Below are 25,563 nucleotides of genomic sequence, written 5' to 3'. Positions count from 1 at the left end.
CTACAAACTAGAAACCCTGACCTAGGGTGTTTTGGACATTGAGATGGCCAGAGAGGTAGATCCACTCCACCCTGACCTCAGGTCAGAGAATTCAAGCCCATTCCTGCTCCTTCATTTTAAAACAAGAAATTTGACATAAGGAGTGGCTGCCTACAGGATACTTTGTCTAGGGTGTATTCACCGCATATCCTGCCCAAAACATCAAATGCTTTTCTCAGGAAATAATGGCTTGATTTCTCAGGTACTGAAGCAAGTAACTGTTCTGGTTGTCCTCTGTGAAATGTTAAGGTAGTCTTTTGCCCCACCCCACGCCCGCTACCTTGTACTGGGATATAAAAACACATGGAAATTAAATGCCAGCAAATTCGGTATTCAGTATTCGTTGAGTTGCCCTTGCAGTACTATTCTATGTCTCTGTTTCTTTCGTATCTCTGTTTTCTCCTACCTAAAGTTCCTAATCCACACGCCACTACCCTGGAACATATGAACACGTAGTAGTTGGATCACGTCAGAAGTCATCCCCAATGTTTAACTAACAACACAAAGCTACACAAAAAAAAAACCTGTCTTGGGGGGAGGGAAAATGGGGGAAGCTGAAGAGCTGGCTCTGCAGTTAAAAGCACTTGTTGTTCTTTGAAAAGATCCAGGTTCAGTTCCCAGCACCCAAAAATGTCTTCTTCTGACCTCTATGGGCAGCTGGCAAGTATGTGGTACGCATGAACACATGCAGGTAAATCCTAGAGCTTAAGTTCAATTGTGAGAGCAGAGCATAATGGTACACACCTCTACTCCCAACACTTAGAGGCAGAAGGATTGTCAAAAGTTCTAGGCTCCTGGTCTCTACAGCAAGTTCCACTATCTTACCTGTCTTGCCCACATACACACAGGGAGGGAGAGGGGGAGGGGGGAGGGGGGAGGGGGAGGGGGAGGGGGAGGGGAGGGGAGGGGAGGGGAGGGGAGGGGGAGGGGAGGAGAGGAGAGGAGAGGAGAGGAGAGGAGAGGAGAGGAGAGGAGAGGAGAGGAGAGGAGAGGAGAGGAGAGGAGAGGAGAGGAGAGAGAGAAGAGAAGAGAAGAGAAGAGAAGAGAAGAGAAGAGAAGAGAAGAGAAGAGAAGAGAAGAGAAGAGAAGAGAGGAGGCTGGTGGACATAAAAGATCACTGTAAATAAATGATATGTATGTGAGTTATCTCTGCATTCAATGCAAGAGCTCAAAGCCAGATTACCTTTCTCCCATCCCCTGCCACCGTTTTTTTCTTCTGTTTTTTCTTCAACACAGGTCTGTATAACAGCCCTGACTCCCACAACACTCCAGGAAAAAGAGGCAGCAGGAATATTCCAACTAGTTAAAGACATTTAAGGAAAAGCATGACTATTAATTCTCAAAGACCCATGAGTCTCTAATTCTCCAGCTTCTAATTCTCACCAGCACCTCACCTCATCTGTCTGCTTTACTCAAATGCCAGTGAGCCGGTGTGGTGATGCACTAACACTAGCATTAACACAGTTGAAGGGAGGATCAAGATCATCCTCGATACACAGCGAGTGCAAGGCCAGTCTAGATTACCTGAGACTCTGTCTCAAAAAAGCACAAAATAAATTAATATATATTAAAACATAAAATAAAATATAATGTCAGTGATGCCTTCTACTCTTGGCCAATTCTCATCACCTAACACACCTAAAATGATTTAGAAACTTCAACACTTAGCAAATTCGGTAAATCACAAATAGTCAATTTGGATGTTGGAGAAACAGCCGGGGTTAATAGCACTAGCTGTTCTTGCTGAGGACCCAGGTTTGGCCCCCAGCATCCACACGGAGGCTTACAACTATCTGTAACTTCAGTTCTAGGGAATCTGACACCCTTTTCCTCTGTGGGCACCCACACATGTAAACAGTACACTTTCATACAGGCAGGCAAAAACTAATACATCTAAGATAAATGAGAATATCTTTAAAATAGTAAATTTGGTAAGTGAATAAATCGGGAAAGGCCCATTTAAATTAATCATACAAAATATAACTTTAAAATTAAAATGTAATGTTTCTTAACCAACACACTTCTCCATCAAGCCTAGCCTACCTACTCCACCCTCCTCACTGCTCAGTGAGAGAAGCCTACACTCTCTAAGAGACGGTAAGGGAAAGACAGCAGGACGCGTGTGACGCACTGCTCTGGAAGCAAAGTTTTAAGGCTGTTTTTTAATCTGGCACAAAACCTTTTAGTTTTTAGTCTCTTCTCTATTTCTCTTCTTAAACTTCCCTTCCCATAACAACAGTTTTCCTAACAGCAGAGAATTTACTGTCTACCAGACCATTGTGTGGGGGGTCGTCTTGTGAGGTGACAATGTGACCTTTGCTGAATAGTTTCCATCAATGAACAATTTCACTGCCATTTGGTGAGTGGGGTGATGACAACTTTAGCACTTTCTATTGTCTTATCTTCTGAAACTGCTGCTTAGTTGGCTTTTGGGCGGTGGGGAAGGGCACTTGATGTGAAGAGAACTGAATTAACGACTAACCACGATCCACCAGATCTGCCAAACATCCCCCCTCTTGGCCAAGGCACCCGTTTACATTCTCTACTCGTGGAGCTGTAACTGAACCACTACTGTGGACTCCATCAGACTGTACTCTTTTTCAAATTCTCTCTTCATTCGTCACCAAGCAGCCTTACACCCTAGCTCACCTTCAAAACCCAGAGCAAATTCTTCCTCCTGAACAAAACATCCATCACATGAGCATCAAAAGAACAGTCTTCCACATTTTCCGACTCATTTTCCATTCAATCAGGACCAAGCTATTTCCTAAATTCAGTTCCCAAGACTTTCCTCAGTACTATGTCCACAATGATCCCAGGAACATTTGTTATTAACTAGTCACAGATTCTATCCAAAAGCCAAAGTTGTAATAGTTTTTAAAACTTCACTCACTCAATTTGATACTAAAGGCAATAATTTGTATAAAAACAAGGATCCTGCCGGGCGGTGGTGGCGCACGCCTTTAATCCCAGCATTCGGGAGGCAGAGGCAGGTGGATCTCTGGGAGTTTGAGGCCAGCCTGGTCTACAAGAGCTAGTTCCAGGACAGGCTCCAAAGCTACAGAGAAACCCTGTCTCGAAAAAACAAAAACAAACAAACAAAAAAACAAGGATCCTTCTACATAAAAAATCGATGCTTTCATCTTTCTTCAGATAGAGGTTGTGGTAGAGAAATTTATAATTTTAATTTTTTAGTTCAGTACAAGTTTTCACTTGGATATCAAAGGTTAAACAGCCCTGGGGCTGAAGAGATGGGTCAGCAATTAGAAGTACTTAGTGCTCTTGCAGAGGATGGGTCAGTTCCCAGCATCCACATCCGATGGTTCACAACCACATGTAACTCCAGTTCTAAGGAATCCAAATGTCTTTTGGCCCTGTGATGACTATTCCTGGTTGTTAACTACATCTAGAATTAACTAAAATCCAAGTGGCCATGTATACCTATGAGGAATTTTTTTCTTAATTAAATAATTTGAAGTGGGAAGATCATTTTTAACCCAGACCTTTTGAGATGGGAAGATACTTTTAACCTGGGCCATACCTTCTGCTGGCAGCTTTTATAAAGAACATGGAAAAAGGAAGTTTGCCTGCTTGCCCTCACTCTCACTGAAAACTCTATTCTTTCACTGGCATTACAGCCTACTCCTTTGAGATTCTGGCATATACTAAAGACCAGCCAAAATATCCAACATTGTGGACTGAACAACTACTGAATTCCTGGACATTCCATTAATAGACAACTATTGTTGGACTAGCTGGACCATAGCCTGTAAACCATTTTAATAAATATCCTTTAGGTAGGTAGGTAAATGGAAGGAAGGAAGGAAGGAAGGAAGGAAGGAAGGAAGGAAGGAAGGAAGGAAGGACTGAGTTATCCTGTACCCCTAAAGCCCTCACACTAACATCAACAGAAGAAAAGAAATGACCTTTGTAGTCAATCAACTCCACATTATAGAAGATCCTTTACAGTTTCATCTTATTTCAATTCTGGAATCATGTTAGGTTTTAGGACAGTTATGGGCATACTGCAAACTAAATTCCTGTTTCACAATTTCTCAGAATATGAAACACTTTTCTACCTTTAACAGCTGGGTTCATGTTTCCAAGTGTCCCACAACTTCCCAACTAGTTACAACCATCTTCACTAATGAAAGTGAAAAACAAAAGACAATATAAAAGGAAACGACAAAGAAAATGTGGGGGGGGGTGAAAAACCAATAAATGAATTTTGATATCAAATATTCTCTTAAAAGCTGAAAATAGCCGGGTGGTGGTGGCACACGCCTTTAATCCCAGCACTCGGGAGGCAGAGGCAAGCGGATCTCTGTGAGTTCGAGACCAGCCTGGTCTACAAGAGCTAGTTCCAGGACAGGCTCCAAAACCACAGAGAAACCCTGTCTCGGAAAAACCAAAAAAAAAAAAAAAAAAAAAAAAGCTGAAAATACTGCTGACACAATAATACTGATATTATTCTATGATGAGCATGTGAGAATAGGATGATTCACATGTTGATATCTTAACTATATGCTTGTTGAGCGCACAGACCAAACAATACAACTGGCAATGGAGCTTATGAATAAACTATTCTCTATGAAGGTAATAATACCCATGAGAATGCTCCAGAGGAGGGAACATTTCCAAAGTAGCCACAAAGTTCTACTGGTTTTCACAGCCCTGTCGTCTTTCCACTAGTCATTCTACCCCTCAAGCTAATAATCCTCCCTCTGCTTTAACCATGGTCACAGTGAATGGAGAGGATAATTAAGTCATTAACAGAGATATGAATATAAGAATCTCTTACATGTTGTTATTACAGTGCAAGAAACGTTTTGTAGAGCAGATTTGTGGTATAATTTACCACCTGTCCTCTGCCATCTTCTGTCTAACCCATCCCTACACACACCTCCTGCAATAACAGAAAGTAAACAGCAACAGAGGCCGAAGGCTGAAAAACCTTGTTCATAACTGATTCCGCCACAAGATGCCTCTTTCATGCTGCTGATTTCATACATTTTAGTATGTTTTGGTTTTGATTTTTGGTTTTATGTAACTGAGATAAGATATGCCCTGAACTTCTGATTCTACATTTATCAAATTCTATCGGGGATGGTAAGCAGGTGTCTATAAGCTCAACTCTATTATGTGTTTTTAAATATAATTTATTTAAAGATTTTACATGTATGGGTATCTTGTCTGGATGGGTACATATGCATCATGTGTGTGCAATGCCTAAAGTCCAGAAGAGGGCACTGGATTCCCTAGAACTGGAGTTAGACAGTTGTGAGCAGTAGGAACCAAACCCAAGTCCTCTGAAGGTGCAGTAAGTGCTCTTAACTGCTGAGTTATCTCTCTAGCCCCTAATTTCCATTTTTTCCTTGTGTGTGGTATACAAGCCTGTAGAGACCAGAATAGGGTAATAGTAGTATATTATTTGTGTTCTAATAAATAAAACTTGTCTGAAAAATCAATGCAAAGCAGCCAGACTAGTGAGCCATACAGGCCAGGCAGTGGTAGCACACACCTTTAATTCCAGCAGCCACACTAGTTAGCCTGTACAGGGGTTGGGCAGCGGTGGTGCACAGCTTTAACCCCAGCACTAGAGAGGACTATAAGGTAGGATGAGACAGGAACTCGCTCTCCATCAGTCTAAAGATTTCATAGATGTAAGAACTCTCTAGTGCCTCAGCTGCTTTGCTTTTTTGATCTTTAAGTTGAACCCCAATATCTGCCTCTGGGTTTTTATTACTCGTGCTACATAGGGTGTCAAATCCCCTGGAGTTGGAGTTACTGATGATTATAGCCACCTTGGGTCCCCTGCAAAAATAGCAAGTGCTCCTCACCTCTGAGCCCCTTAATCATGTTTTGTTGCTGTTGTTGTTGCTTTTTTTTTTTTTTTTTTTTTTTGAGACAGGGTTTCTCTGCGTAGCCCTGAATGTCCTGGAACTTTTTAAACCAGGATGGCCTTCGAACTCACTGATATCCACCTGCCTCTGCCTCCCAAGTACTGGGATTAAAGGCGTGCGCCACTACTGTCCGGCCTCGATCATGTATTTTTGACTGATAGTTTCCACCTAATCACTAGCAAGAAAAAAAACTGTAAAAGTTTGTATAAATCTAGAAATTTACAAAATGCTTGATGACTACAGTTCCTTGTGAAATTCAAGATTTAGGGAATTAACATTCAACTAAAACAAAATTGTTTCTAACTGCTATAACACTCACACTGTGCCTCCTAATGCCCATAACCCATTAGAGTCCCCTGTGGATCTTTTCCAATTGCCACTAGGCAGCCTTTCCAAGGAAGACATTCTATAGGAGACATGAGCTCTCTAAGAAACAAAATCAGGTGCAGTCCTACTACGTCCCCACACCTGTGTGGGGGGGAGGATCTGCAATAACTGACAGCAGTTCTGAAATATCTAGAAGAGAAAATTGGGTGGATGTAGAATGAAGGAAAGGGAGAACTATTCACTAAGACAGCCTTCTGAACTAAAATTTGCACTGTGCACTGCTTATGTAAAAAAAGAAGAAGGGGTGGGGAGATAAGTATGTAAAGTGCTTAACATGCAAGCATGAGGACTGGAGTTAGACACCACCACCCCAAGAACCCAGGTTTACAAAAAAAAGCTAGGCACCATGGCACACACTGTAATTCCAGTGCTGAGGGGTGGAGACAGCAACCCTAGGGCTCACTGACCAGCCAGTCTAGTTGAACTGGCAAGCTCCGATGAGAGAGCCTGCCTTAAAAAATAAGAAAAGGAAAGGTTGAGAATGATACCCAACATCAACATCAGACACAAACGCACACACACACACAGACATACGCGAACATGTATTCACACATACATACAGAAACCACATTCCTAAGCCCCACCTTCAATCTACAGGGGACAGTTAATTGGTAGGCCAATAATCTTTATTCTTAACAAGGTCCCCAGGTGATTCTTTTGCAGCCAGTTTGGCAGGGAATGGCACTGGGGGACTATTAATCTAAAACCCTACCAGAGTGGTTAGTACAATGTCGATTCACAACCACTTTCTATGAAAACTGTAACTATAATTAGACTTTAGGCTCCATACAGCTAACATTTTTCATATATAATTCAGCATTCCCTACTCAGATCTACACAGGTCCCACAGTCAATCCCTACCAAATATGTATCAACTGAAACAAACCAGGCATGCTAAATAGATTAGGAGGTGCTAGGCTGGACTACCATCCTAGATCAAGTTTAAAAATGCACTGAGCTGGGTATGATAGTACACACCTGGAGAGATGGCTTAATAGGAGCATGCTGCTCTCTCCAAGTTCACTTCTCAGCACCCACGTTGGACTGTTTACAACCACCTGGAACTCCAACTCCAGAGAAACCTCACCCCCTCTCTTGACCTCCTTGAGCACATACATACATATATATCATACAGATACAGAAACATACATATATCCATTTAATAAATAAGTCTTTTTTAAGATTAAAATTTAGGCTAGTTAATACTAAAATTCACATAGAAAACTAAATCTTTAAGGAACAGTCAGAAAAACATTGAAGACAAAGAACTATGAGGACAAGTTTGGCCTTAGCAGTCTTTAAAACATACTATTAAAAGCCCTTATAATTTAAACAGTTTTTTTGCTGGTCCAGAAACAAACAGAACAGTGGAATAGAATGTATAGAAAAAGAATCAAGGGGCTGGGATGATGGCTCAGAGGTTAAGAGCACTGGCTACTCTTCCAGAGGTCCTGAGTTCAATTCCCAGCAACCACATGGTGGCTCACAACCATCTGTAATGAGATCTAGCGCCCTCTTCTGGTGTGCGGGCATGCATGGAGGCAGAATGTTGTATACACAATAAATAAATCTAAAAAAAAAAAGAAAAGAAAAAGAATCAACCATACATGAAATTTCCAGTCATATACATTGATTGGCAAGGATTTGGGCATTTCAAACCACTGAGGTCAATATGAACTTTCTAAAAGATTTATCTATTTGTATATTTTTTGTTTGTTTGTTTTATGGGTATGTGTGAGTGTATGTATGTATGTATGTATGTATGTATGTATGTATGTATGTATATTTACCACATGCATGCCTGGTGTCCATAGAGGCCAGGAGAGGGCATTAGATCTGGAATTACAGGCAGTTGTAAGATGCCACAGTGGGGGCTGGGAACTAAATGCTGGTCCTCTGCAAGAAAGGCAAGTACTCTTAATTACTGGACCCATGTCTCCAGCCCCAATATGGATTTCTTAAAGCTTTGTTTTCATTATTTTTAATTATTATTTGTAGGTGTGAGTGTGTGCATGTGAATACAGGTGCCTGTAGGGCCCAGAGGTATTAGAATTCCTGGAGCCAAAATTATAATGGTTGTGAGCTGCTTGACATGGGGGCTTGGAACAGAGCTTGGGCCCTCTGGAGCAGCAAGTGATCCTAAGAGCTGAGCTGCCGGGCGGTGGTGGCGCACGCCTTTAATCCCAGCACTCGGGAGGTAGAGACAGGCGGATCTCTGAGTTCGAGGCCAGCCTGGTCTACAAGAGCTAGTTCCAGGATAGGAACCAAAAGCTACGGAGAAACCCTGTCTCGAAAATCCAAAAAAAAAAAAAAAAAAAAAAAAGAAGAGCTGAGCCATCTCTCTCCCCTCCCAATATGGAGTTTTAAATTAACAATGCCAGGACACATTTAGAAAAAAATTAAATCATAGTATAATTTTATACTATTGATACCAAATATGCACACCACAGACTTTTTTTTATTAAAAAAGAAAATCTGAATGCTTAAAAAATTAGAAAAGAAAAAGTAAAAATTCTTTAACCTTGGATAGAAAAAGGATAACTCAAATCTATGGTTTCATAGCTCAAAAATCACCGTAACAAAGCACCAGACAGCTGAACACAGGAAGAGGCTATTCGTAATTGTCACACGGGACTAATACCCCTAACATACCAAGAGCTTTTAAAAGCAGGCAGAGGCCAGTCATGGAGGCACACATAGTTGTACTCTTGTAGTCAGGATGATCTCAGTTCAAAGTCACTCTGGGCTAAACAGAGTTTTAAACGAGTCTGGGCTACACAGTGAGACCCATACACAATGCTGATGGTCACTAGGAAGGAGAGAAGTAGTACTAATAAGCAATGGATGCATTACTTTCTTGGGGATAGGAGTGATGGTAGTGGTAGTAGAGTACTGGGGATTGAACTCAGAGCCCACCTTAGTCCCTTTAAAAATTTTGTTGTTGTTTTGAGAGGAATCTGACTCAGTTGCTCAGACTGGCCTTCACCTTGATCCTGCTTCTGCCTCCCAAGTAGCTGGGATTATAGCTGTGACTCCATTTACCATTACTGACAATCTAACTAAAGAAATATCTCCAACAACATAAAAATACACATATGCACAAGGTTGTTACTGTAGTAGTGTTAGTTAAAAAAACATTGTAGGGGCTGGAGAGATGGCTCAGTGGTTAAGAGCATTGCCTGCTCTTCCAAAGGTCCTGATTCAATTCCCGGCAACCACATGGTGGCTCACAACCATCTGTAATGATGTCTGACACCCTCTTCTGGCCTGCAGACATACACACAGACAGAATATTGTATACATAATAAGTAAATAAATAAATATTTTAAAAAAAACATTGTAAATAACTTAAATGCCCACGTACAACAAAGAAGTAGAAAAAGAACCAAATGATCCATATAAAAGAGTTACGTGGTCACAGAGATTTAAAAAATAAAAAAGAAACCCCCTTCAAACTAAACATGGAAACTTACACAGCAAAGAAAAGAAAAAGAAACAAAGAATGAATGAATGAAAGAAAAAAAGCCAAAGAACAAAAGAATATGCATAGTATATGTAAGACTCTGGTTTTGGGGGCTGGAGAGATGGCTCAGTGGTTAAGAGCACTGACTGCTCTTCCAGAGGTCCTGAGTTCAATTCCCAGCAACCACATGGTGGCTCACAACCATCTGTAAGGAGATCTGGTGCCCTCTTCTGGAATTCGGGTGAACACGGAGGCAGAATGTTGTATACATAATAAATAAATCTTAAAAAAAAAAAAAATTAAAAAAAAAAAAAAGACTCTGGTTTTGATTCCAAGCATGGAAAAATAAAATGAAACAGGGCTGTTAAGGTGACTCATGTGTCAAGGCTTGCCTCAAAAGCCTGACCACCTGAGTTCAATCTCTGGAACCCACATAGTGGAAGGAAGAGAACCAATTCCACAAGTCGTCAGATCTCTGCAGGCATGCTTTACACACACCAGGGCTGGAGATGTTGCCCACTGGTAGACAACGGGTTTTGAATTTCTGAAGCCCTGGGTTCAATCCTCATCACAAGCATGCATGAATACAAGAAAGCACATCTTGCACATCACATGCAAAAAAAGATAAACCAGGGTTAGTGATACAGCTCAGTTAATAGAATGTTTGTCTGGTATGTGCAAAGCCCTGGGTTCAATCTCAAGCACCACCTAAACCAGGTGTGGTGCAGGTGGAGCTAGGAAGAACAAAAGTTCAAAGCCATCTTCAGCTACATAGTAAGTGTGAGGTCAAACTAGGACACATGAAACCTTCTCTTTAAAAAAAAAATGAGGTTGCCGGGCAGTGGTGGCGCACGCCTTTAATCCCAGCACTCGGGAGGCAGAGGCAGGTGGATCTCTGTGAGTTCGAGGCCAGCCTGGTCTACAAGAGCTAGTTCCAGGACAGGAACCAAAAGCTACGGAGAAACCCTGTTTCGAAAAATCCAAAAAAAAAAAAAAAAAGGGTTGAATTTGTGGCTCATCAGTTAATAACACTTGATACTCTTGCAGAAGACACAAGTTCAGTTCCCAACACCCACATAATAGCTCACAACTGTTAACTCCAGTTCAGGGTAGAGGGGACCACAATGTCCCTTCTGGCCTCCAAGGGATCAGGCATGCACATACATACACATAGGCAAACACTCATACATATCATATACATAAAGTGTTAAAAAAAAACCTGTATAACCAATTTTAATATCCTAGGGCTGGGAGTGATAGCATATACACATTGGAGGGTTGGGGTGGAGCTTAATATGTATCCTTGGCTGGGATTGAACTAATAGAGATCCACCTGTCTCATTTTCCCAAGTGCTGAGATCAGAGATGGATCTCCATGAGTTCAAGGCCAGCCTGGACTACACAAGGGTGGCTAGGGAAGGATTAGAAAGGAGAAAGAAATGAAAGAGTTAGCAATATTTCTGAGTTTATCTCTCATATAACTCTGACTTCTCAGGACCTTTTAGTAATGTTTTACATGGGGCTGGACAGATGGCTCATCGGTTAAGAAGACAGGCTGTTATCCCCAGAGGTCCTGAGTTCAATTCCCAGCAACCACATGGTGGCTTACAACCATCTGTAGTGAGATCTGGTGTCCCCTTCTGACATGCAGGCATACATGCAGAAAGAACACTGTATACATAATAAATAAAAAAAAAAAAAATCTTAAAAAAATTTACATGCCTAAAAAAAATAAAGCTATACAATATTTTTTACTACATGTTGTGAAGCTAAAGGCAACTATATGAAAAAAAATGCAATCTAGCAAATATCTCACAGAGAAATCCTGTCTCAAAATACACACACACACACACACACACACACACAAAGTTGCAGATAAGAGCTGAGCTTCCGGGGCTGGAGAGATAGCTCAGAGTTTAAGAGCATTGCCTGCCCTTCCAAAGGTCCCGAGTTCAATTCTCAGCAACCACATGGTGGCTCACAACCATCTGTAATGGTCTGGTGCCCTCTTCTGGCCTGCAGGCATACACACAGACAGAATATTGTACACATAATAAATAAATAAATATTTTTTTTTTAAAAAAAGAGCTGAGCTTCCCACTATTGGACAAAAAAATTAAGACTGGAATAGGAAAAATACTAAAAGGAGTCCTGTGCTGTTAGTCTATAAGGTACCACCCTGAAAACTTGTGATCTTTATTGTATATAGGCAGGTCTAGAAATAGAGGTTCACATATGTGGATGATGTTGTATTTCCTAGTTATGTCCACGAGAAAGCCTAGACATACTGTCAAGTTTACAGCCAAACAGGCCTTGATTTCTAAACATTATTCTCCATAAAAAAGGGACCAGGGTACTGGGCATGGTGGCACTCACCTTTACTTCCTGCATGGGGAAGCAGAGGCAGGCTGTCACAAAACACTAAAAATAAGAAAATTTTAAAAAGGGGGGGGGAGGGGAGACCAGGGATCACACAGAAACAGAAAAATCATAAATCAGCATTAAATCTAAATCACACTATATTGGATATAGGTGAGCTATCTTTGATAGAAAAGTAACGATGACTACAGAAATAAAAGGCAGTGTCTTAGAACTAAAGCCTTAACAGCCAGACTATAGAGCAGCACCCACCAGCTGTTCAAAAACTGTGCAAACAATCCAAGTTTCTGTGCCTGAAATTACCAAAGCTCTTGTTGGCAGACTCCTGTACACCTGTTCCCCTCTGTCTCAAATCCTCCACTTCACTTCGAAAAGAAAAGGAGCAGAAAACTCAACTTAACCCTAGAACACTGGAGACAAAAGAATAAACAAGCGAAGTCAGCCCCACACTAATAGTTAAAACAAATCCAATAGGGTTAATGAGAAAAGTCTATCTCCCTTATGATTAAGCTGTCCTATCAAGGAAAGGAGTTGCTCTGGCACTCAGGAGGCTACAGCAGGAAGATCAATGACAAGCACAGCAACACCTTGTCCCACTCCCACCCAAAATGAAGTAAAAAAATCAAAAAAGTAGCCAAAAAGTCCAGTAATTTGACTTTTGTTCTCTTATGGGGAGATAAACGCTCACTTAGGTTTATATTAAACCAAGACTTCATCATTAAGATAATGCCTACAAAACAATTCTTAAAAAGAATTCCAATCCCTATTTTGTGAGGGAGGAGGCACTTAGGGAGTAGAAGCTGAGACAAAGTCTAATGTGGCCAGGCTAGCCTTGAATTTAATGCCTGGTGATAGAATTATAGGTGTAAGCCACCATACCTTAATTTTCTTTTTGTTGTTCTGCAACCAGGCTGACCTTGAACCCACAGAAATTCACCTACCTCTGGCAACTCCTATTAAAAAAAATTAAAAGCTAAATATTCTCCAACAAGAAATTCATTTATAACAACTAAAAGCAGAGTTAAATGAGGAAAGCTTCCAATATTTTGTTAATAAATAGTCTGTCCCCAAGACACTTACAATTTTAACATATTTCACTTAAAAACCTTTTTTCTTTTTAAATTTTATTTATATGTGTGTGTGTGTGTGTCTGTCTGTGTGTCTGCATGCAAATGTGTAGGGATGTCCAGAATCCAAACCCTTGAAGCTCGAGTTATTAGACAGCTGTAAGCCATACAACACAGCTGCTAGGAACCTAACGTGTCTCCTTCAAGAGCATGCGCTCTTTACCACTAGAGCCATCTCTTCTGTCAAGCATAATCTTTTCTTAAAAGAATCAAGAAAGGGGCTGGAAAAATGGCTCAGAGATTAACAGCAGTGACTGCTCTTTCCAGAGGTCCTGAGTTCAATTCCCAGAAACCATATGGTGGCTCACAATCATCTATGAGGTCTGGTGACCTCTTCTAGGCAAAACACTGCACACATAATAAATAAACAAACAAACAAACAAACGAGTGAATGAATGAATGACAAGCAAGTAAGTGAAAGAAAGAATCTAGTGATGCAGGCATACATTTAGGCAGAACACTGTACACATGGATAGGTGGGTGGATGGACAGAAGGAAAAAAGAGAGAGAGAGAGAGAGAGAGAGAGAGAGAGAGAGAGAGAGAGAGAAATGCAAGAATCAAGAAAGTAAGATGCCTACAGGTATCTCCCTCTGGAATGTGTATTCCATCACCAGCAGAGACAAACCTGGACTATCTATGCCACAGAGACAACCTAGGACTGCTAGTGACCCAGAGCTATGTGAGATCAGATACTATTTCACCTTGTTGTTGTACAATCGTGGGAAGGTAATTTAACTCTCTATCCCCTGGATTCCTAAAGTACAAAATGGGGACAATAATAACACTTATCCAAGGTGTGAGAATTAGATGTTAAAGATCTACTGTAATCAAACTGCGCATAGGACTGATTAAAACATCCAGTATGCTTCTGGTGAATTCCTGAGGCTCTGTATAACATGAGAATTGCTCATTCAACCATATTACCCAATAAAATTCTTCTATTCCCATGTACAAAGTTCTCCATTCAACATCAAGGAGAAAAATAATCTAAGACATTTATTATAATATAATAATAATAAAAGACAAAAATAATATAAGACGCAGGAGGCTAAGGCAGGAAAATCACAAGTTCAAGGTTTGTCTAGGTTACCAAAAAAAAAAAAAAAAAAAAAAAAAATTCAGGGCCGGGCGGTGGTGGCACACGCCTTTAATCCCAACACTCGGGAGGCAGAGGCAGGCGGATCTCTGTGAGTTGAGACCAGCCTGGTCTACAAGAGCTAGTTCCAGGACAGGCACCAAAGCTACAGAGAAACCCTGTCTCGAAAAACCAAAAAAAAAAAAAAAAAAAAAAAAAAAAAAATTCAGGGCTAGCCCAGGCAACTTAAGAAACCCTGTCTCGAAAAACCAAAAAAAAAAAAAAAAAAAAAAAAAAAAATTCAGGGCTAGCCCAGGCAACTTAACGAGACCCTGTCTCAAAAAGTAAAGAGGGATGGGGATACAGATTGTGGTAAAGACTTACCTCCCATGGCCAAGGGCTTAGGTTCAGTCCCCAGTGTGAGAGTGTGTGTGTGTGTGTGTGTCTCTCTCTCTCTCTTTCACACACACACACACACACACACACACACACACACACCACTCATATATTACTCAAACTGACTCAACCATGTAAAGCATGCTACTTATTATTACAAGAGCCTTAGTAGTCTCCCTAGCTTTACCTTCACCCACCTCCAGTCTATTTTGATGTACAAGCAGAATGATTCTCCTTCAGAGCAGGGAATCAAATGCAGGGATCCTCAGACATGCCCAAGACCAAGAATAATCCTTATAAAAGGTTGTCAACTCCTTGATACCTCAATCCAAAGCAAACCATCTGTTTAAAGTAAAATCAAAGCCAGGCAGTGGTGGTGCACGCCTTTAATCCCAATGCTCAGGAGACAGAGGCAGGTGGATCTCTGTTGAGTTCAAGGCCAGGCTGCTCTACAGAAGGAGTTTCAGGACTTCAGGACAGTTAGGACTACACAGGGAAACCATGTATCAAAAAAAACAAAACAAACAAAAACAAAAGTAAAATTCAAAGTACTAGACCTGCCTACAAAACCAGACAGTGATCTCTTCTACTCTCCAAACGGGTATTCTGACTCTTCCTGGATTTCTGCAGGGTCCACACTCAGGATATTGGATTTCCTTTCCCTCTGAATCAGCACTTTGTCAGCATCATGGATACAGGCTTTCCACAAGCACACCACAGGGAAGCAGCATTACCAACAACCTGAATGTTATTTGTCACCTGCCAAACTGGACAATTCTTAACTTTAAAAACATTTTGTTGTACTTTTTTTTGTTTGAGGACAGAATTTCACTATTTGCTCTAACTGGACTGGAACTTGATAATATGTAGACCAGTTGGCCTACAACACACAGAGCTCTGTCTGCCTGTGCCTCTCAAGTGCTGGGATGAGTTTCGTCCATGTTGTTGCATGAACCAATAGTGTATTCTTTTTATTGCTGAAATGTTATTCTACTTTATGAATATATCAAATTCATGCAATCTACTGTTAATATTTGGGTTGTTTTAGTTTGAGGACAGTTAACCATTTTTTTGTGTATTATTTTTTGGTGAGGATTTTTTTTTATCTTTTTGTTTTGTTTTTAGACAGTTTCATTAAGTAGACTGGACTAGACTCAAATTTGTGTTCCCCTATTATCCATTATGCCCAAGGCCTTTTTAAATAATAATCACTTATATACAAATTGCCAAAGTTGTTTGTTCGATAAAGAAAGTAACACTTTATATTGTCAAAGACACAGGGAACTAAAGCGGGCACTGGTGAAGAAAAAACTGAGTAACATTTCGGAATACAACCTGGCAAAGACACGTCAAACGAAAAACAACTGTGCCTTCTAACATCAATTTTTTCAAGGAATTTCTTACTGAATACCTAGCATAAGCCAGACTGTCTATTTGAGTTAATCTAAGAAAACAGAAATATTCACAAAATTTTGGTTAAAAGGGTATAAATCGTATCACCATTAATAAATGCAAGTAGTAAAACAAAGTAATAACAACAGGAAAATTACTTTCAAATGTTATGATTCTGTGGAATTAAACACTACATGGCAAAAAAAAAAATACTATACAGCCACTAAAAAATTTTCAAATAGCATTAAAAATATGACAAAAAGTACACATTAGTTAAAAATGTAACAATACATAAAGCAAAATCCAATTTTGTTTTAAAAAAAAGTCATACCTCAAACATTAAGTACTAGTTATCCATGAAAGATAGGGACTCTCAAATTATTTATATTTCTCTATACTTTTTAATTTCCTGTAATACATTGCTCCTGTAAAATCTAAAGAATATGTGATTATAAAGATATATAAGCATTTAATTCTAAACAAGACACAACATTCTGGTACTACTGAACCAGAACAATGATGTAGTTTTTCATGGGATGCTTTCAAAGCACTATTAAAGTCATGGAGCAGTCCCAGGAGGACTTCCATCAGGACTGGAGGAAGAGCTCTTTAAGTCTGAAAGAAATTCCCTAGGAAAACCTTGTCCATCTCTCAGCTCACTGACCCCAGGGCATCTATTATACATTACAGCCTGTTAGTTAAGCATCCTTTTATTCTTTCCCTTGCAAAAAGGCTTGGGCAGGCTAAAGGATGGGAACTCCTGAACCAAGGATGCACCAAAGCTCAACGGTCTCAACCTGAGAGGAAGCTGTTCTAGTCGCCCTGCAGCCTAGCTGCATCAAGAAAGGCCCTTTCTTCTTTGTCAGAAGAAATAAAGACAACTTTTAGGGTCCCCAGACAATAGATATGCCTGGTAAAGCTGCTTGCCATGCAAGCCTGACAGTCTGAGTCCCATCCCTAGAACACACACATCATAACACACAATAATAACACATTTTAAAAGAAAAAGAAAATTAGAAAGAAATCATCCATGTAAAGACTCTTTATCTTCCCCCCTCTGCAGATGGACCATTTTTGGAAACCTGAGGGTTCTTTAGGGACCAATTCTCATGTACGAAAATGTTCAGAAATTAATACATAAGTAACACTTTACTGTGTTTAAAAATGACTCATTAGAATAAATATCAATCATAGGAAAGGCAAATAAATTCTAAATTATCAGTATTTAAAAATTACTTACTAAAAAGATACCACTTTTATGGGATGTGGCAGTATGAATAACTTTTTTAGTTAGTCATGTGAACCGCTTTAACATCTCGAAAGATTAGTGGTCAAGAAGACCTTGGGCTCACCTGAGTCACCTCCACAGATGAGATTCCACACATCTGAGACAATGAGAGGATACTTGCCCTCTTTATTGCCTCTTCAACTCCTATTTGCAAACTGATACTTAAATGTGTGTAAGATAAATGGTTGTTAGGAAACACCTTAGGTTTATCATGCTCTAGCATTAAGACACCTAATTTAAGACCAAAAAGTGCAGCTGGACATGGTGGTACATGGTTTTAGTCCCAGCATTTAGGAGGCAGAAGCAGGCAGATCTCCAAGTTGGAGGCCTGATCTATGATGCTTCCAGAATAGCCAGGTCTATATAGAGACTCACTGTCTCAAAAAACTGGCGTGTGTGTGTGGGGGGGGGGGTGAGAGCGCTTGCAGCACAAGCATAAGCACCTGAGGTTGACTCCCCAGCACACACATTACAATAACATTAGCTTTAATAACTTCAAATCTATAACTTATTAAGCTATCAGATCCATGAATTACACAACGGGGCATATTTTCCATCAAATCATCCCCTGGAAAGTTCAACCTTTCAGAAATTGCAACTAATTCTTTTTAGAATTTAATGTTGGATAGTCTTCTCTGGTTGCTTGAAATCTTGTAGAAGTGGAGAATGTAGGCATAGACAGACTCAGTAAGGTCTGATACCTACAAATTTCACCTTTGTGAATAATCAAAATATAGGAAAACATTTATTAAGTGGCATGACAATACCCTTCACCTTTTGTCAGACTGCTCGAATTTGCCTTTACACAAAAGTGATTACGTTACCCTTCTTTTAAAGAGATAGTTTTATGTGTGCTATCTATTGTTAAGGACACTTAACTTTAAAACTCAGTAAATTTAACTGTACTTGAAAATTAAGTCGAACTCTACCTAGTTAGTCAACACCACTGAAACGAACCCTGCAACATCAACGGTTTTCTCTCCCCAGACCAGTAGAGGGAGACTAACGCATCTGGCCTGGTGGTGCAATGTTTCTGTAAAATTGGGGAGGGGGAGCGGGGGCTGTATTTAAATGCCCTGCTGTCAATCAAAGGATACTTCCTACAACCAGTCACCATATCAGCGATAACTCCCAAGCGGGCTGTTGTCAAGATACAACATCCTACGGCGCCCAGAAAACCTGCCTCACCTAAAGGTGACCGCAGGCTTTGCCACAACACCCAAATAAGGACTTTGGGAGCCCAACCCCAACTAGTTTCTTTGTTTAAATGCCTGCGAATCCCTCCCACGCCGGAGTCAAGAGGCTGTGGCGCCGCCCTTTATTAGCCTCACACTTTGATTACAAAACACACGAGTCGGCGGCCTGGCTGCGGAGGCGGCCCGAGCTCTCCGAAACGTCAAACCCGCGGCGCGGTGGCGGCGTCCGCCACCGCACCGCCCCAAAGTTGGCTGGCCCCGGCGCCCGGGCCACCGCTGCGGGCCGTCCCGGTGTCGCCGGAGACCGCACTCAGTGTAAAGTTTGAGGTGCGACGCCACGGCGACGCCGGGGAGGGTCTGCGGCGACGTGCCCCGACCCGGGTCGCCCGCCGCCCCCCCCCCCGGCCGCAGGGGGGTGTGTTGCGGGCTGGGCCGGCGGCCAGGCAAGCTGCACCGTGACGGGGCCCCGCACCTCGCGAGGAGCGAGTACCTCCTCATCTGTTGCTCTGTTTACTAGCCGCCCCGCGCCGTCGTCCCGCCGCCCCGTCCCGCCGCCCGAGGAAGTTTGATAAAGAGAGAAGGGGGCGCGACGGGACCCGCGGCGGGGACGACGCGCGGCCGCCCGGAAGCGGAGCAGGCGCGGCGGCCGGCAAGGGCAGGCGCGGGGCGGCGGGAGCCCGGGACACTGCGCCCGGCGGCAGCCAGGGCAGTGGGGGGCGACGAGCTGCGGGCCTGCCTGCGCTCCGCCGTCACCAGAGCCGCGCCGCCCGCCGCGTCCCCTCGCCCGGGCTTCCCCTGCCAACTTCTCCGCCGGCCCCTTTGTTCCTGTTTGTTGTGGCGACTCTTCGCCCGGGCCGGCCGAGCCCACCGGCTCCGCTCCGCAGCCTGCCCGGCAGGCGGGGGCCCCCGCTCTCGCCTCCGCCCGGCCCGGGGGCTCAGCGCCCGGGTTTCGGGACGTGGGGCGCGACGCGGCGGCCCAGCCCGAGGGAGGCACAGGCGGCGGCGGCGGAGGCTGGCCGGTGGCCGCGGGCGACGGCGACGGGGATGAAGGGGTTTATTTACCTGCCGTGGAACCAGTCCTTGCAGACATCGCACTCGATCATGAAGCGGTTCACGTCGTACGGCTGCCGGCACACACAGTACACGGGCGGAGGCGGAGGGGGCGCCGAGGCCCGACCCGGAGCCGACACCGACCCCGCTGCCGCGGCGGCTCCAGCTGCTGCTCCGGCGGCCACCGCCGCCGCCGCTCCGGCCATCTTTAAAAAACACACACACGCTCGCTCGCTCCTCCGCTCGCCGACTGGAGCGAGCGCAGCCGCCAGCCAGCGCCGCCTCCTGCAGCAGCCGGAGCAGCAGCCCCGGCGGCGGCGGCGGCGGCGGCGGCGGCGGCGGCGGCGCCTTAGTGCGCGCGCGCGAGCAAGGTCGCGGCGCAGGGGCGGGGGCGGCGCGCGCGACGCGCGAGGCCCAGCCGCCTCCTTCCGGCGCTCGGCGCGGGGCTGTGCGCCTCGCGCGCACGTTCTCAGCCGCGGCGCGCGCTTGCGGCTCCTTCCGCGGCGACCCGCGCGGCGACACCGGCCGAAGGGCTGGCGGGTCGGGGAGGAGGGGGAGACGCCGTGAGGACACGCGCGACGGCCAGGGCGGGCGCGCGGCTCGGGGACGGAGGATGGCGGCGCGAGCGTGCGTGGAGCGGGGTTCGCTGTCGCTGAGAGAAAGCCCGGGCTGGGGGCGGCGGGGGGCGAAGGGGAGGCGCAGTTCCTGCCGCGTGAAGACGGGGAGACGCGGTGGTTCTGGTCCGAGGCGGAGAAGCCAGGAAGTTTCAGCCCTCCAGGGTCGCCTCGCCTCACGTCAGTTAGCAGCCGCCCACTGAGGATGCCACCCCCGTCTTGCGTGGGCCCCAGCCGGGGTGACACGTCAGGCAGTTGTGCCTCCCGAAGTGGAGGAATGCCTTGTGAGACGCACTCAAACTTCCGAGAGCGTCGCGCTCAGATTCCCAGGGAATGACTCGGAAATCAGGGTGTTGATTGGAGCCGCCGTGAGGAGGAAGAGCGTTGTCTCGGGGAGGAATTCCGTTAGTGTCTGTCGCCAAGGGGCGGACGGGGCCGGGGGGGGGGGGCAGTCTTGAAACGGGGTTGGTGAGAGGAATGAAGAACCGGCGGTTTTATAAATAACGAAGCTTAGCTGTGACTGCTCTGCTCTGCTAATTGGGAAGGTGGGGAGAACATGTGAACCGTCTTTTCCCTGGGAAAAGAGATGCTTAGAAAAAAAACAAAAAAAGGTCGTTGAAGTCTTCGGTGCACTACAGGCCGTCACCGATTTTCAGTGAAAGATGAAGCCAAATTAACTGTCAAGTGATAAACTGAAGAATAAAAGCATCTAATAGCGAAAAATGAACAGTAGAAAGAATGTTAAGGATTATCACATGGAGTGTTGGAAGCTGAGTTTCTGTGAACATTTGTATCAGGGAGAGCAATAAAACTCTCTAGATAAGTTTTGTTTGGAAAATAGGGAGGCAGCAATCGACTCACTGTCCCCAAGCAGTAAATGTCCATGGTCTAGTCTAGCCCCTCCCCCCTCCCCCTTTTTTTTTCCAAGTAGAGGAAAACGAGTAACTTACTACTACAGTCTCAGAAGTGGAACTAAACTTGTTTCTTCTTCCCATACCGAGTCCTTTCTGTTATGCACTACTGTTCCTCACATCACAGGAAAAGAAAATCATACTTCACACAAACTCAATGAATTTGAATGTAACTTTAGCATATGTATCATTGACCAATTCCCTAAAGATCTGATAAAAAATTATGGCTAATGATGCCTTCCTTAATCACCTCACTGAGGCAAAAGGAAAAGAAAGAGGGAGAGAGGATGAAGAAATATAAAAGAATGAATTTAATGTGTTTTGTAGCGTTTGCATGAGGTCAAAGGACAATACAACCAGTGAGTGAAAGGCAAAGGCAGCCAGAGTTGTCTGCTAAAGCCAGAGGCATCCATGCAGAAAGCAGCCATGTGCACAGTGTTCTCTGAGGGCACACCTTGCTTTGGGAGAGTTAACACTTGGTGATGTACAGCGTGTTGGTTCAGTAGGTAATTAATAGTAAGCAAAATGAGAACCCAGTTGCTCCTTGTTGAAAAAGAGAGTTACATATATGTAAGAAGAAATCTAGAAAACCTTTCTGGTAGGCTAGTAATATCGGGATCAGTCTCTATTTGTAGAAATATAAGTATGTTAATACTCTGTCCCTTGAGAGGATCTGTGAGCGGTAAAACAATGAGTCCAGAGTTTGGCTTCTAAATACAATTCCCCATTTTTCTTAGCAAAATAGTTGGTTCCAAGACTGGAGGAGAAAAAAAAAATACAAGATGAACTTGGAGCCTTAGTTGTGTCAGATAAAAGAATTTAAGCAAAAACTGCCAGGTGTACTGGTACACGCCTTTAATTCCAGCACACAGAAGGCAGAGGCAGGCGGATCTCTGAGTTCAAGGACAGCCTGGTCTACAGAGCAAGTTCCATGACAGCCAAGGCTACACAAACCCTGTCTCAAAAATAAAATGAAAAAGCATAAACTAATAAAGCGGGTCAAAAGGATATAGACCAACTTGCATTTCTTGGACTTTATTGAAAATAAATGAGCTTCATGTGAGAGAGATTGCACACGTGCTGTGGGACATGCGTGTACGCACTTGTGGAAGACGACTTTCCAGAGTCCGTTCTCCTGTTCATCTGCAGGTGGGGCAAACTCGGGTCCTCAGGCTTGCATGGCAAGCACATACTGAGCCGACTCTGGCCCAGAGCTTCATTTCTTTGTTGTTAATGATAATGTACTACAGTCCATCAAATAGCATATGAAATCGCACAGGTATAAAATGTATGTTTGATAAGGATTGTAAGAATTTCAAATAAATCCCCACAAAACTCTTAGTAATTACAAAGGGAGGGCTGGGAGTGTAGCTTATAGGAAGAGCACTTGACTAGCATGTCTAAGAGCCACAGCTAAAACATAGCAGAGAAAACTAGATAACTTCATGATGCTGAGAAGCCCAGTAGACAACACCTGAGACACCATCTTAGTCATCTGATCAAGTGCCACCAATATTGTGGCAAATGAACATTCTGTTCCACTTAATAGACTTCATTAAGAAGAGTTTATTTAGTAAACCCCTGTATTCGTGTTTGGTCTACTGGTTGAGTTTGAAAATGAAAATGGTTTTACGGGCACATGAGAAAAATCAGGCTTGAGAACACTATAAGGATAAAATCTTTTTAAAAGTGGGGGAGATAAAGAAGGTGCGCACACAAATGTTCAATGCTGAGGAAAAAGGAATGCAGGGTAGAACTCTGGATAATGCCAACATTTTAGTGGCGGCCTCCAGACATAGCAATTACGTACATGGGTTTGGATTCTGCACCCTACTATCTCTATGACAACTTATGCACGAGTTTTAGGTTTTTTTTTTTTCATTTTAATGAGAATGATAAGAATATCTGCCTCAGCTTAGGATTCATTAAATGAGATAACCAACTGCTGAGAACAGCTTAGCTCATAATAAGCCATATAGCTGTTAACTGTAATTAGCCATAATTGTTTGGTTATTAATAGTATTAGAGAGGACAAAAGAGCAGCTAGAAAATTATCTCAAATTAGAGTTTGAATTTTTAAGAATATGGATGGCAGGATTGCTCAGTGGGTAAAGACGCTTGCCACCAAGTCTGACAATCTTGAGTTCTATCCCCAAGACCTACGTGGTAGGAGAGAACCAACTCCTGCAAGTTGTCCTCTGAGCTATGCACCCATATCATGGCATGTGTGTGCACACATACACACAATTTAAAAAGAATTAAAACTAACTTGCAGAGAGACACCTGCCTCCACACAGGTGTAAGAATTCTAGTGCGGTTCCCTCTGGCGAGGTCATGGATGCTGCAGTCCTGGCAGTAGACCTCTGAGCTGTGCATGTGTTTAGTGCTCATCCCCAGAAGCTGCATTTCTCCAGCGTAGCAATTCTGTTTATAGTACTGCTGGCACTTTCCTGTCTCCATAAATGTGTCTGTTAGTTTCTTTGGGAAAAAAAATATGCTTTAGACTTTAAGCTACTGTCATGCATTAATTGATAGTGATTTCTTGAATTTTTAATATTTTTTAGATTTATGTGCATGAAAGTTTTGCTTGCATGTATGTATTGTGTACCACATGCATACCTGATGCCTGTGGAGGTTAGAAGGGTGTCAGATCTCCCGGACCTGGAGTTACAGATGATTGTAAACCACCACCTGGTGCTGGGAACTGAACCTGGGTCCTCTGCAAGAGCAACAAATGATCTTAATCACTAAACCATCTCTCCAGCCTCATGATTTGTTTTTTATAGCACTTTCTATTACTTGATCCTCACAATGGCTCATTGACCCAAGAGAAGGAAAATATCCTCACACCCAGAAGACTGGGAAGTTTTAGTTTTATGAGATGGAGGGAAACAGATAAAGTCTGGTAAAGCAAAGGACTGCATCATGGGTGCTGGAAAAGAAGGAAAACAGGGTCACAGTGAAAAAAGACCCAGTATGCAAAACTAGCAGCTTTGTTAATAGAGTGGTTGACTTTGCTTCTAATCCAGGAGCTAGGGAAATTCTACACTGACGGTCCATATTAGGATATTAAAGGACCAGCTGGTGATGGCATATGCCTTTAATCCCAGCTCGGGAAGCAGACGCAGGTGGATATCTTTGAGTTCAGGCTGGCCTTGTGTACAGAGTGATTTCCAGGAAAACCAGAGCTACACAGAGAGACCCTGTCTGGAAAAAAACAAGACAACAACAACAACAAAGATATTATAATTGAAGGAGTCAGTGAAATTGCTAATGAGCGAAGGCACTTGCTGCCAAGTCTGACACCCTGAGTTCGGTTCCCAAGACCCATGTGGTTGAAAGAACTAACTCCTGAAAGTTGTCCTCCTACCTCCACATATGCAGTGTGGCTGCATGTGCCTCACCTCCCAACTCCCTGCACCCCACATACACTATATAAATAAATGTAAATTTTTTATTCCTCATTTCTGTCTTATCAACCTTTTTGCCCATGGATAGCTAGCTCATTTATGCTCTAATAAATCTGTAAGTCCGATTAAGTTGAGAATCCTGTCTGAATTTTATTGCCTCAGATTTATTCCTTTATAGTTATGAATTAGGACATTAACATCAAATCTTCAGGGGTTTGAAACCTTTTGTTTTCTAATTACATATAAGCTGTAAAAGATGGAGCTGGGTCAGTGGCTCCATTGGTGAAGCTTATTATGCAAGCCTGGGAATCTGAACTCAATCCCTGCACCTAAGTAAAAAAGTCAGGTACAAAGCTCAGCACTGGAGAGATGGGGATGCTGGGCAGCCAGGCTAGCCACATCAGGTCCAGGGGCAGTGAAAGACTGTCTCCAAAAATAAGGTAGGAAGTTGTTGAGGAAGACACCCAGTGCCAGTCTCAGACCTCTACCCACAAAAACATGCACATAGAGAGAAAAACAGTTTTTTGAGACAGGATATATAGCTCTGACTTGCCTCAGACTCACAAAGACCGACCTGCTTCTGCCTGTCCTGTGCACTGAGATCAAAGGCATGCACCAGCACACCGGGCAAAAGCTGTAAACTGTCACTCAGTACATTGCCTCACAGTGTAACAGACAGAAATCAGCATTTCCAATTATCTTTTTTATTAAGTACTTCAAAACAGTCATATAACCAGGTTTAATGTTCAGGACTTGTTAAGGTTAAAAATTTATCTCAATATGTTTGATAGATAAGTTATTACTATTATTATTATTATTTTGAGATTTCACTATGTAGCCCTGGCTGGCCTGGAATTAAGTATGTAGACCAGGTTGGCCTCATTTAGGAATCTATCTGCCTCTGTCTCCTAGGTGCTGGTGTTAAAATCACG

The 25,563-nt window shown here is 43.2% G+C and overlaps 1 protein-coding gene across 1 annotated transcript in view; it reads right to left on the bottom strand.

Annotated features, from left to right (window-relative positions):
- Kdm7a (lysine demethylase 7A) overlaps positions 1 to 20,002 on the bottom strand; it is a 67,450-nt gene extending 47,448 nt beyond the window's left edge. Inside the window, exon 1 of the mRNA XM_057766186.1 lies at positions 19,709 to 20,002. Coding sequence (XP_057622169.1) covers positions 19,709 to 19,902 — 194 coding nt within the window. The 5' untranslated portion in view covers positions 19,903 to 20,002. The remainder of the gene's footprint in view (positions 1 to 19,708) is intronic.
- Between the last annotated feature and the right edge of the window lie 5,561 nt (positions 20,003 to 25,563).

Source organism: Chionomys nivalis, chromosome 1 (assembly GCF_950005125.1).
Source record: "Chionomys nivalis chromosome 1, mChiNiv1.1, whole genome shotgun sequence".
NCBI lineage: Eukaryota > Metazoa > Chordata > Mammalia > Rodentia > Cricetidae > Chionomys > Chionomys nivalis.
This window is presented reverse-complemented; position numbering and strand designations above follow the sequence as displayed.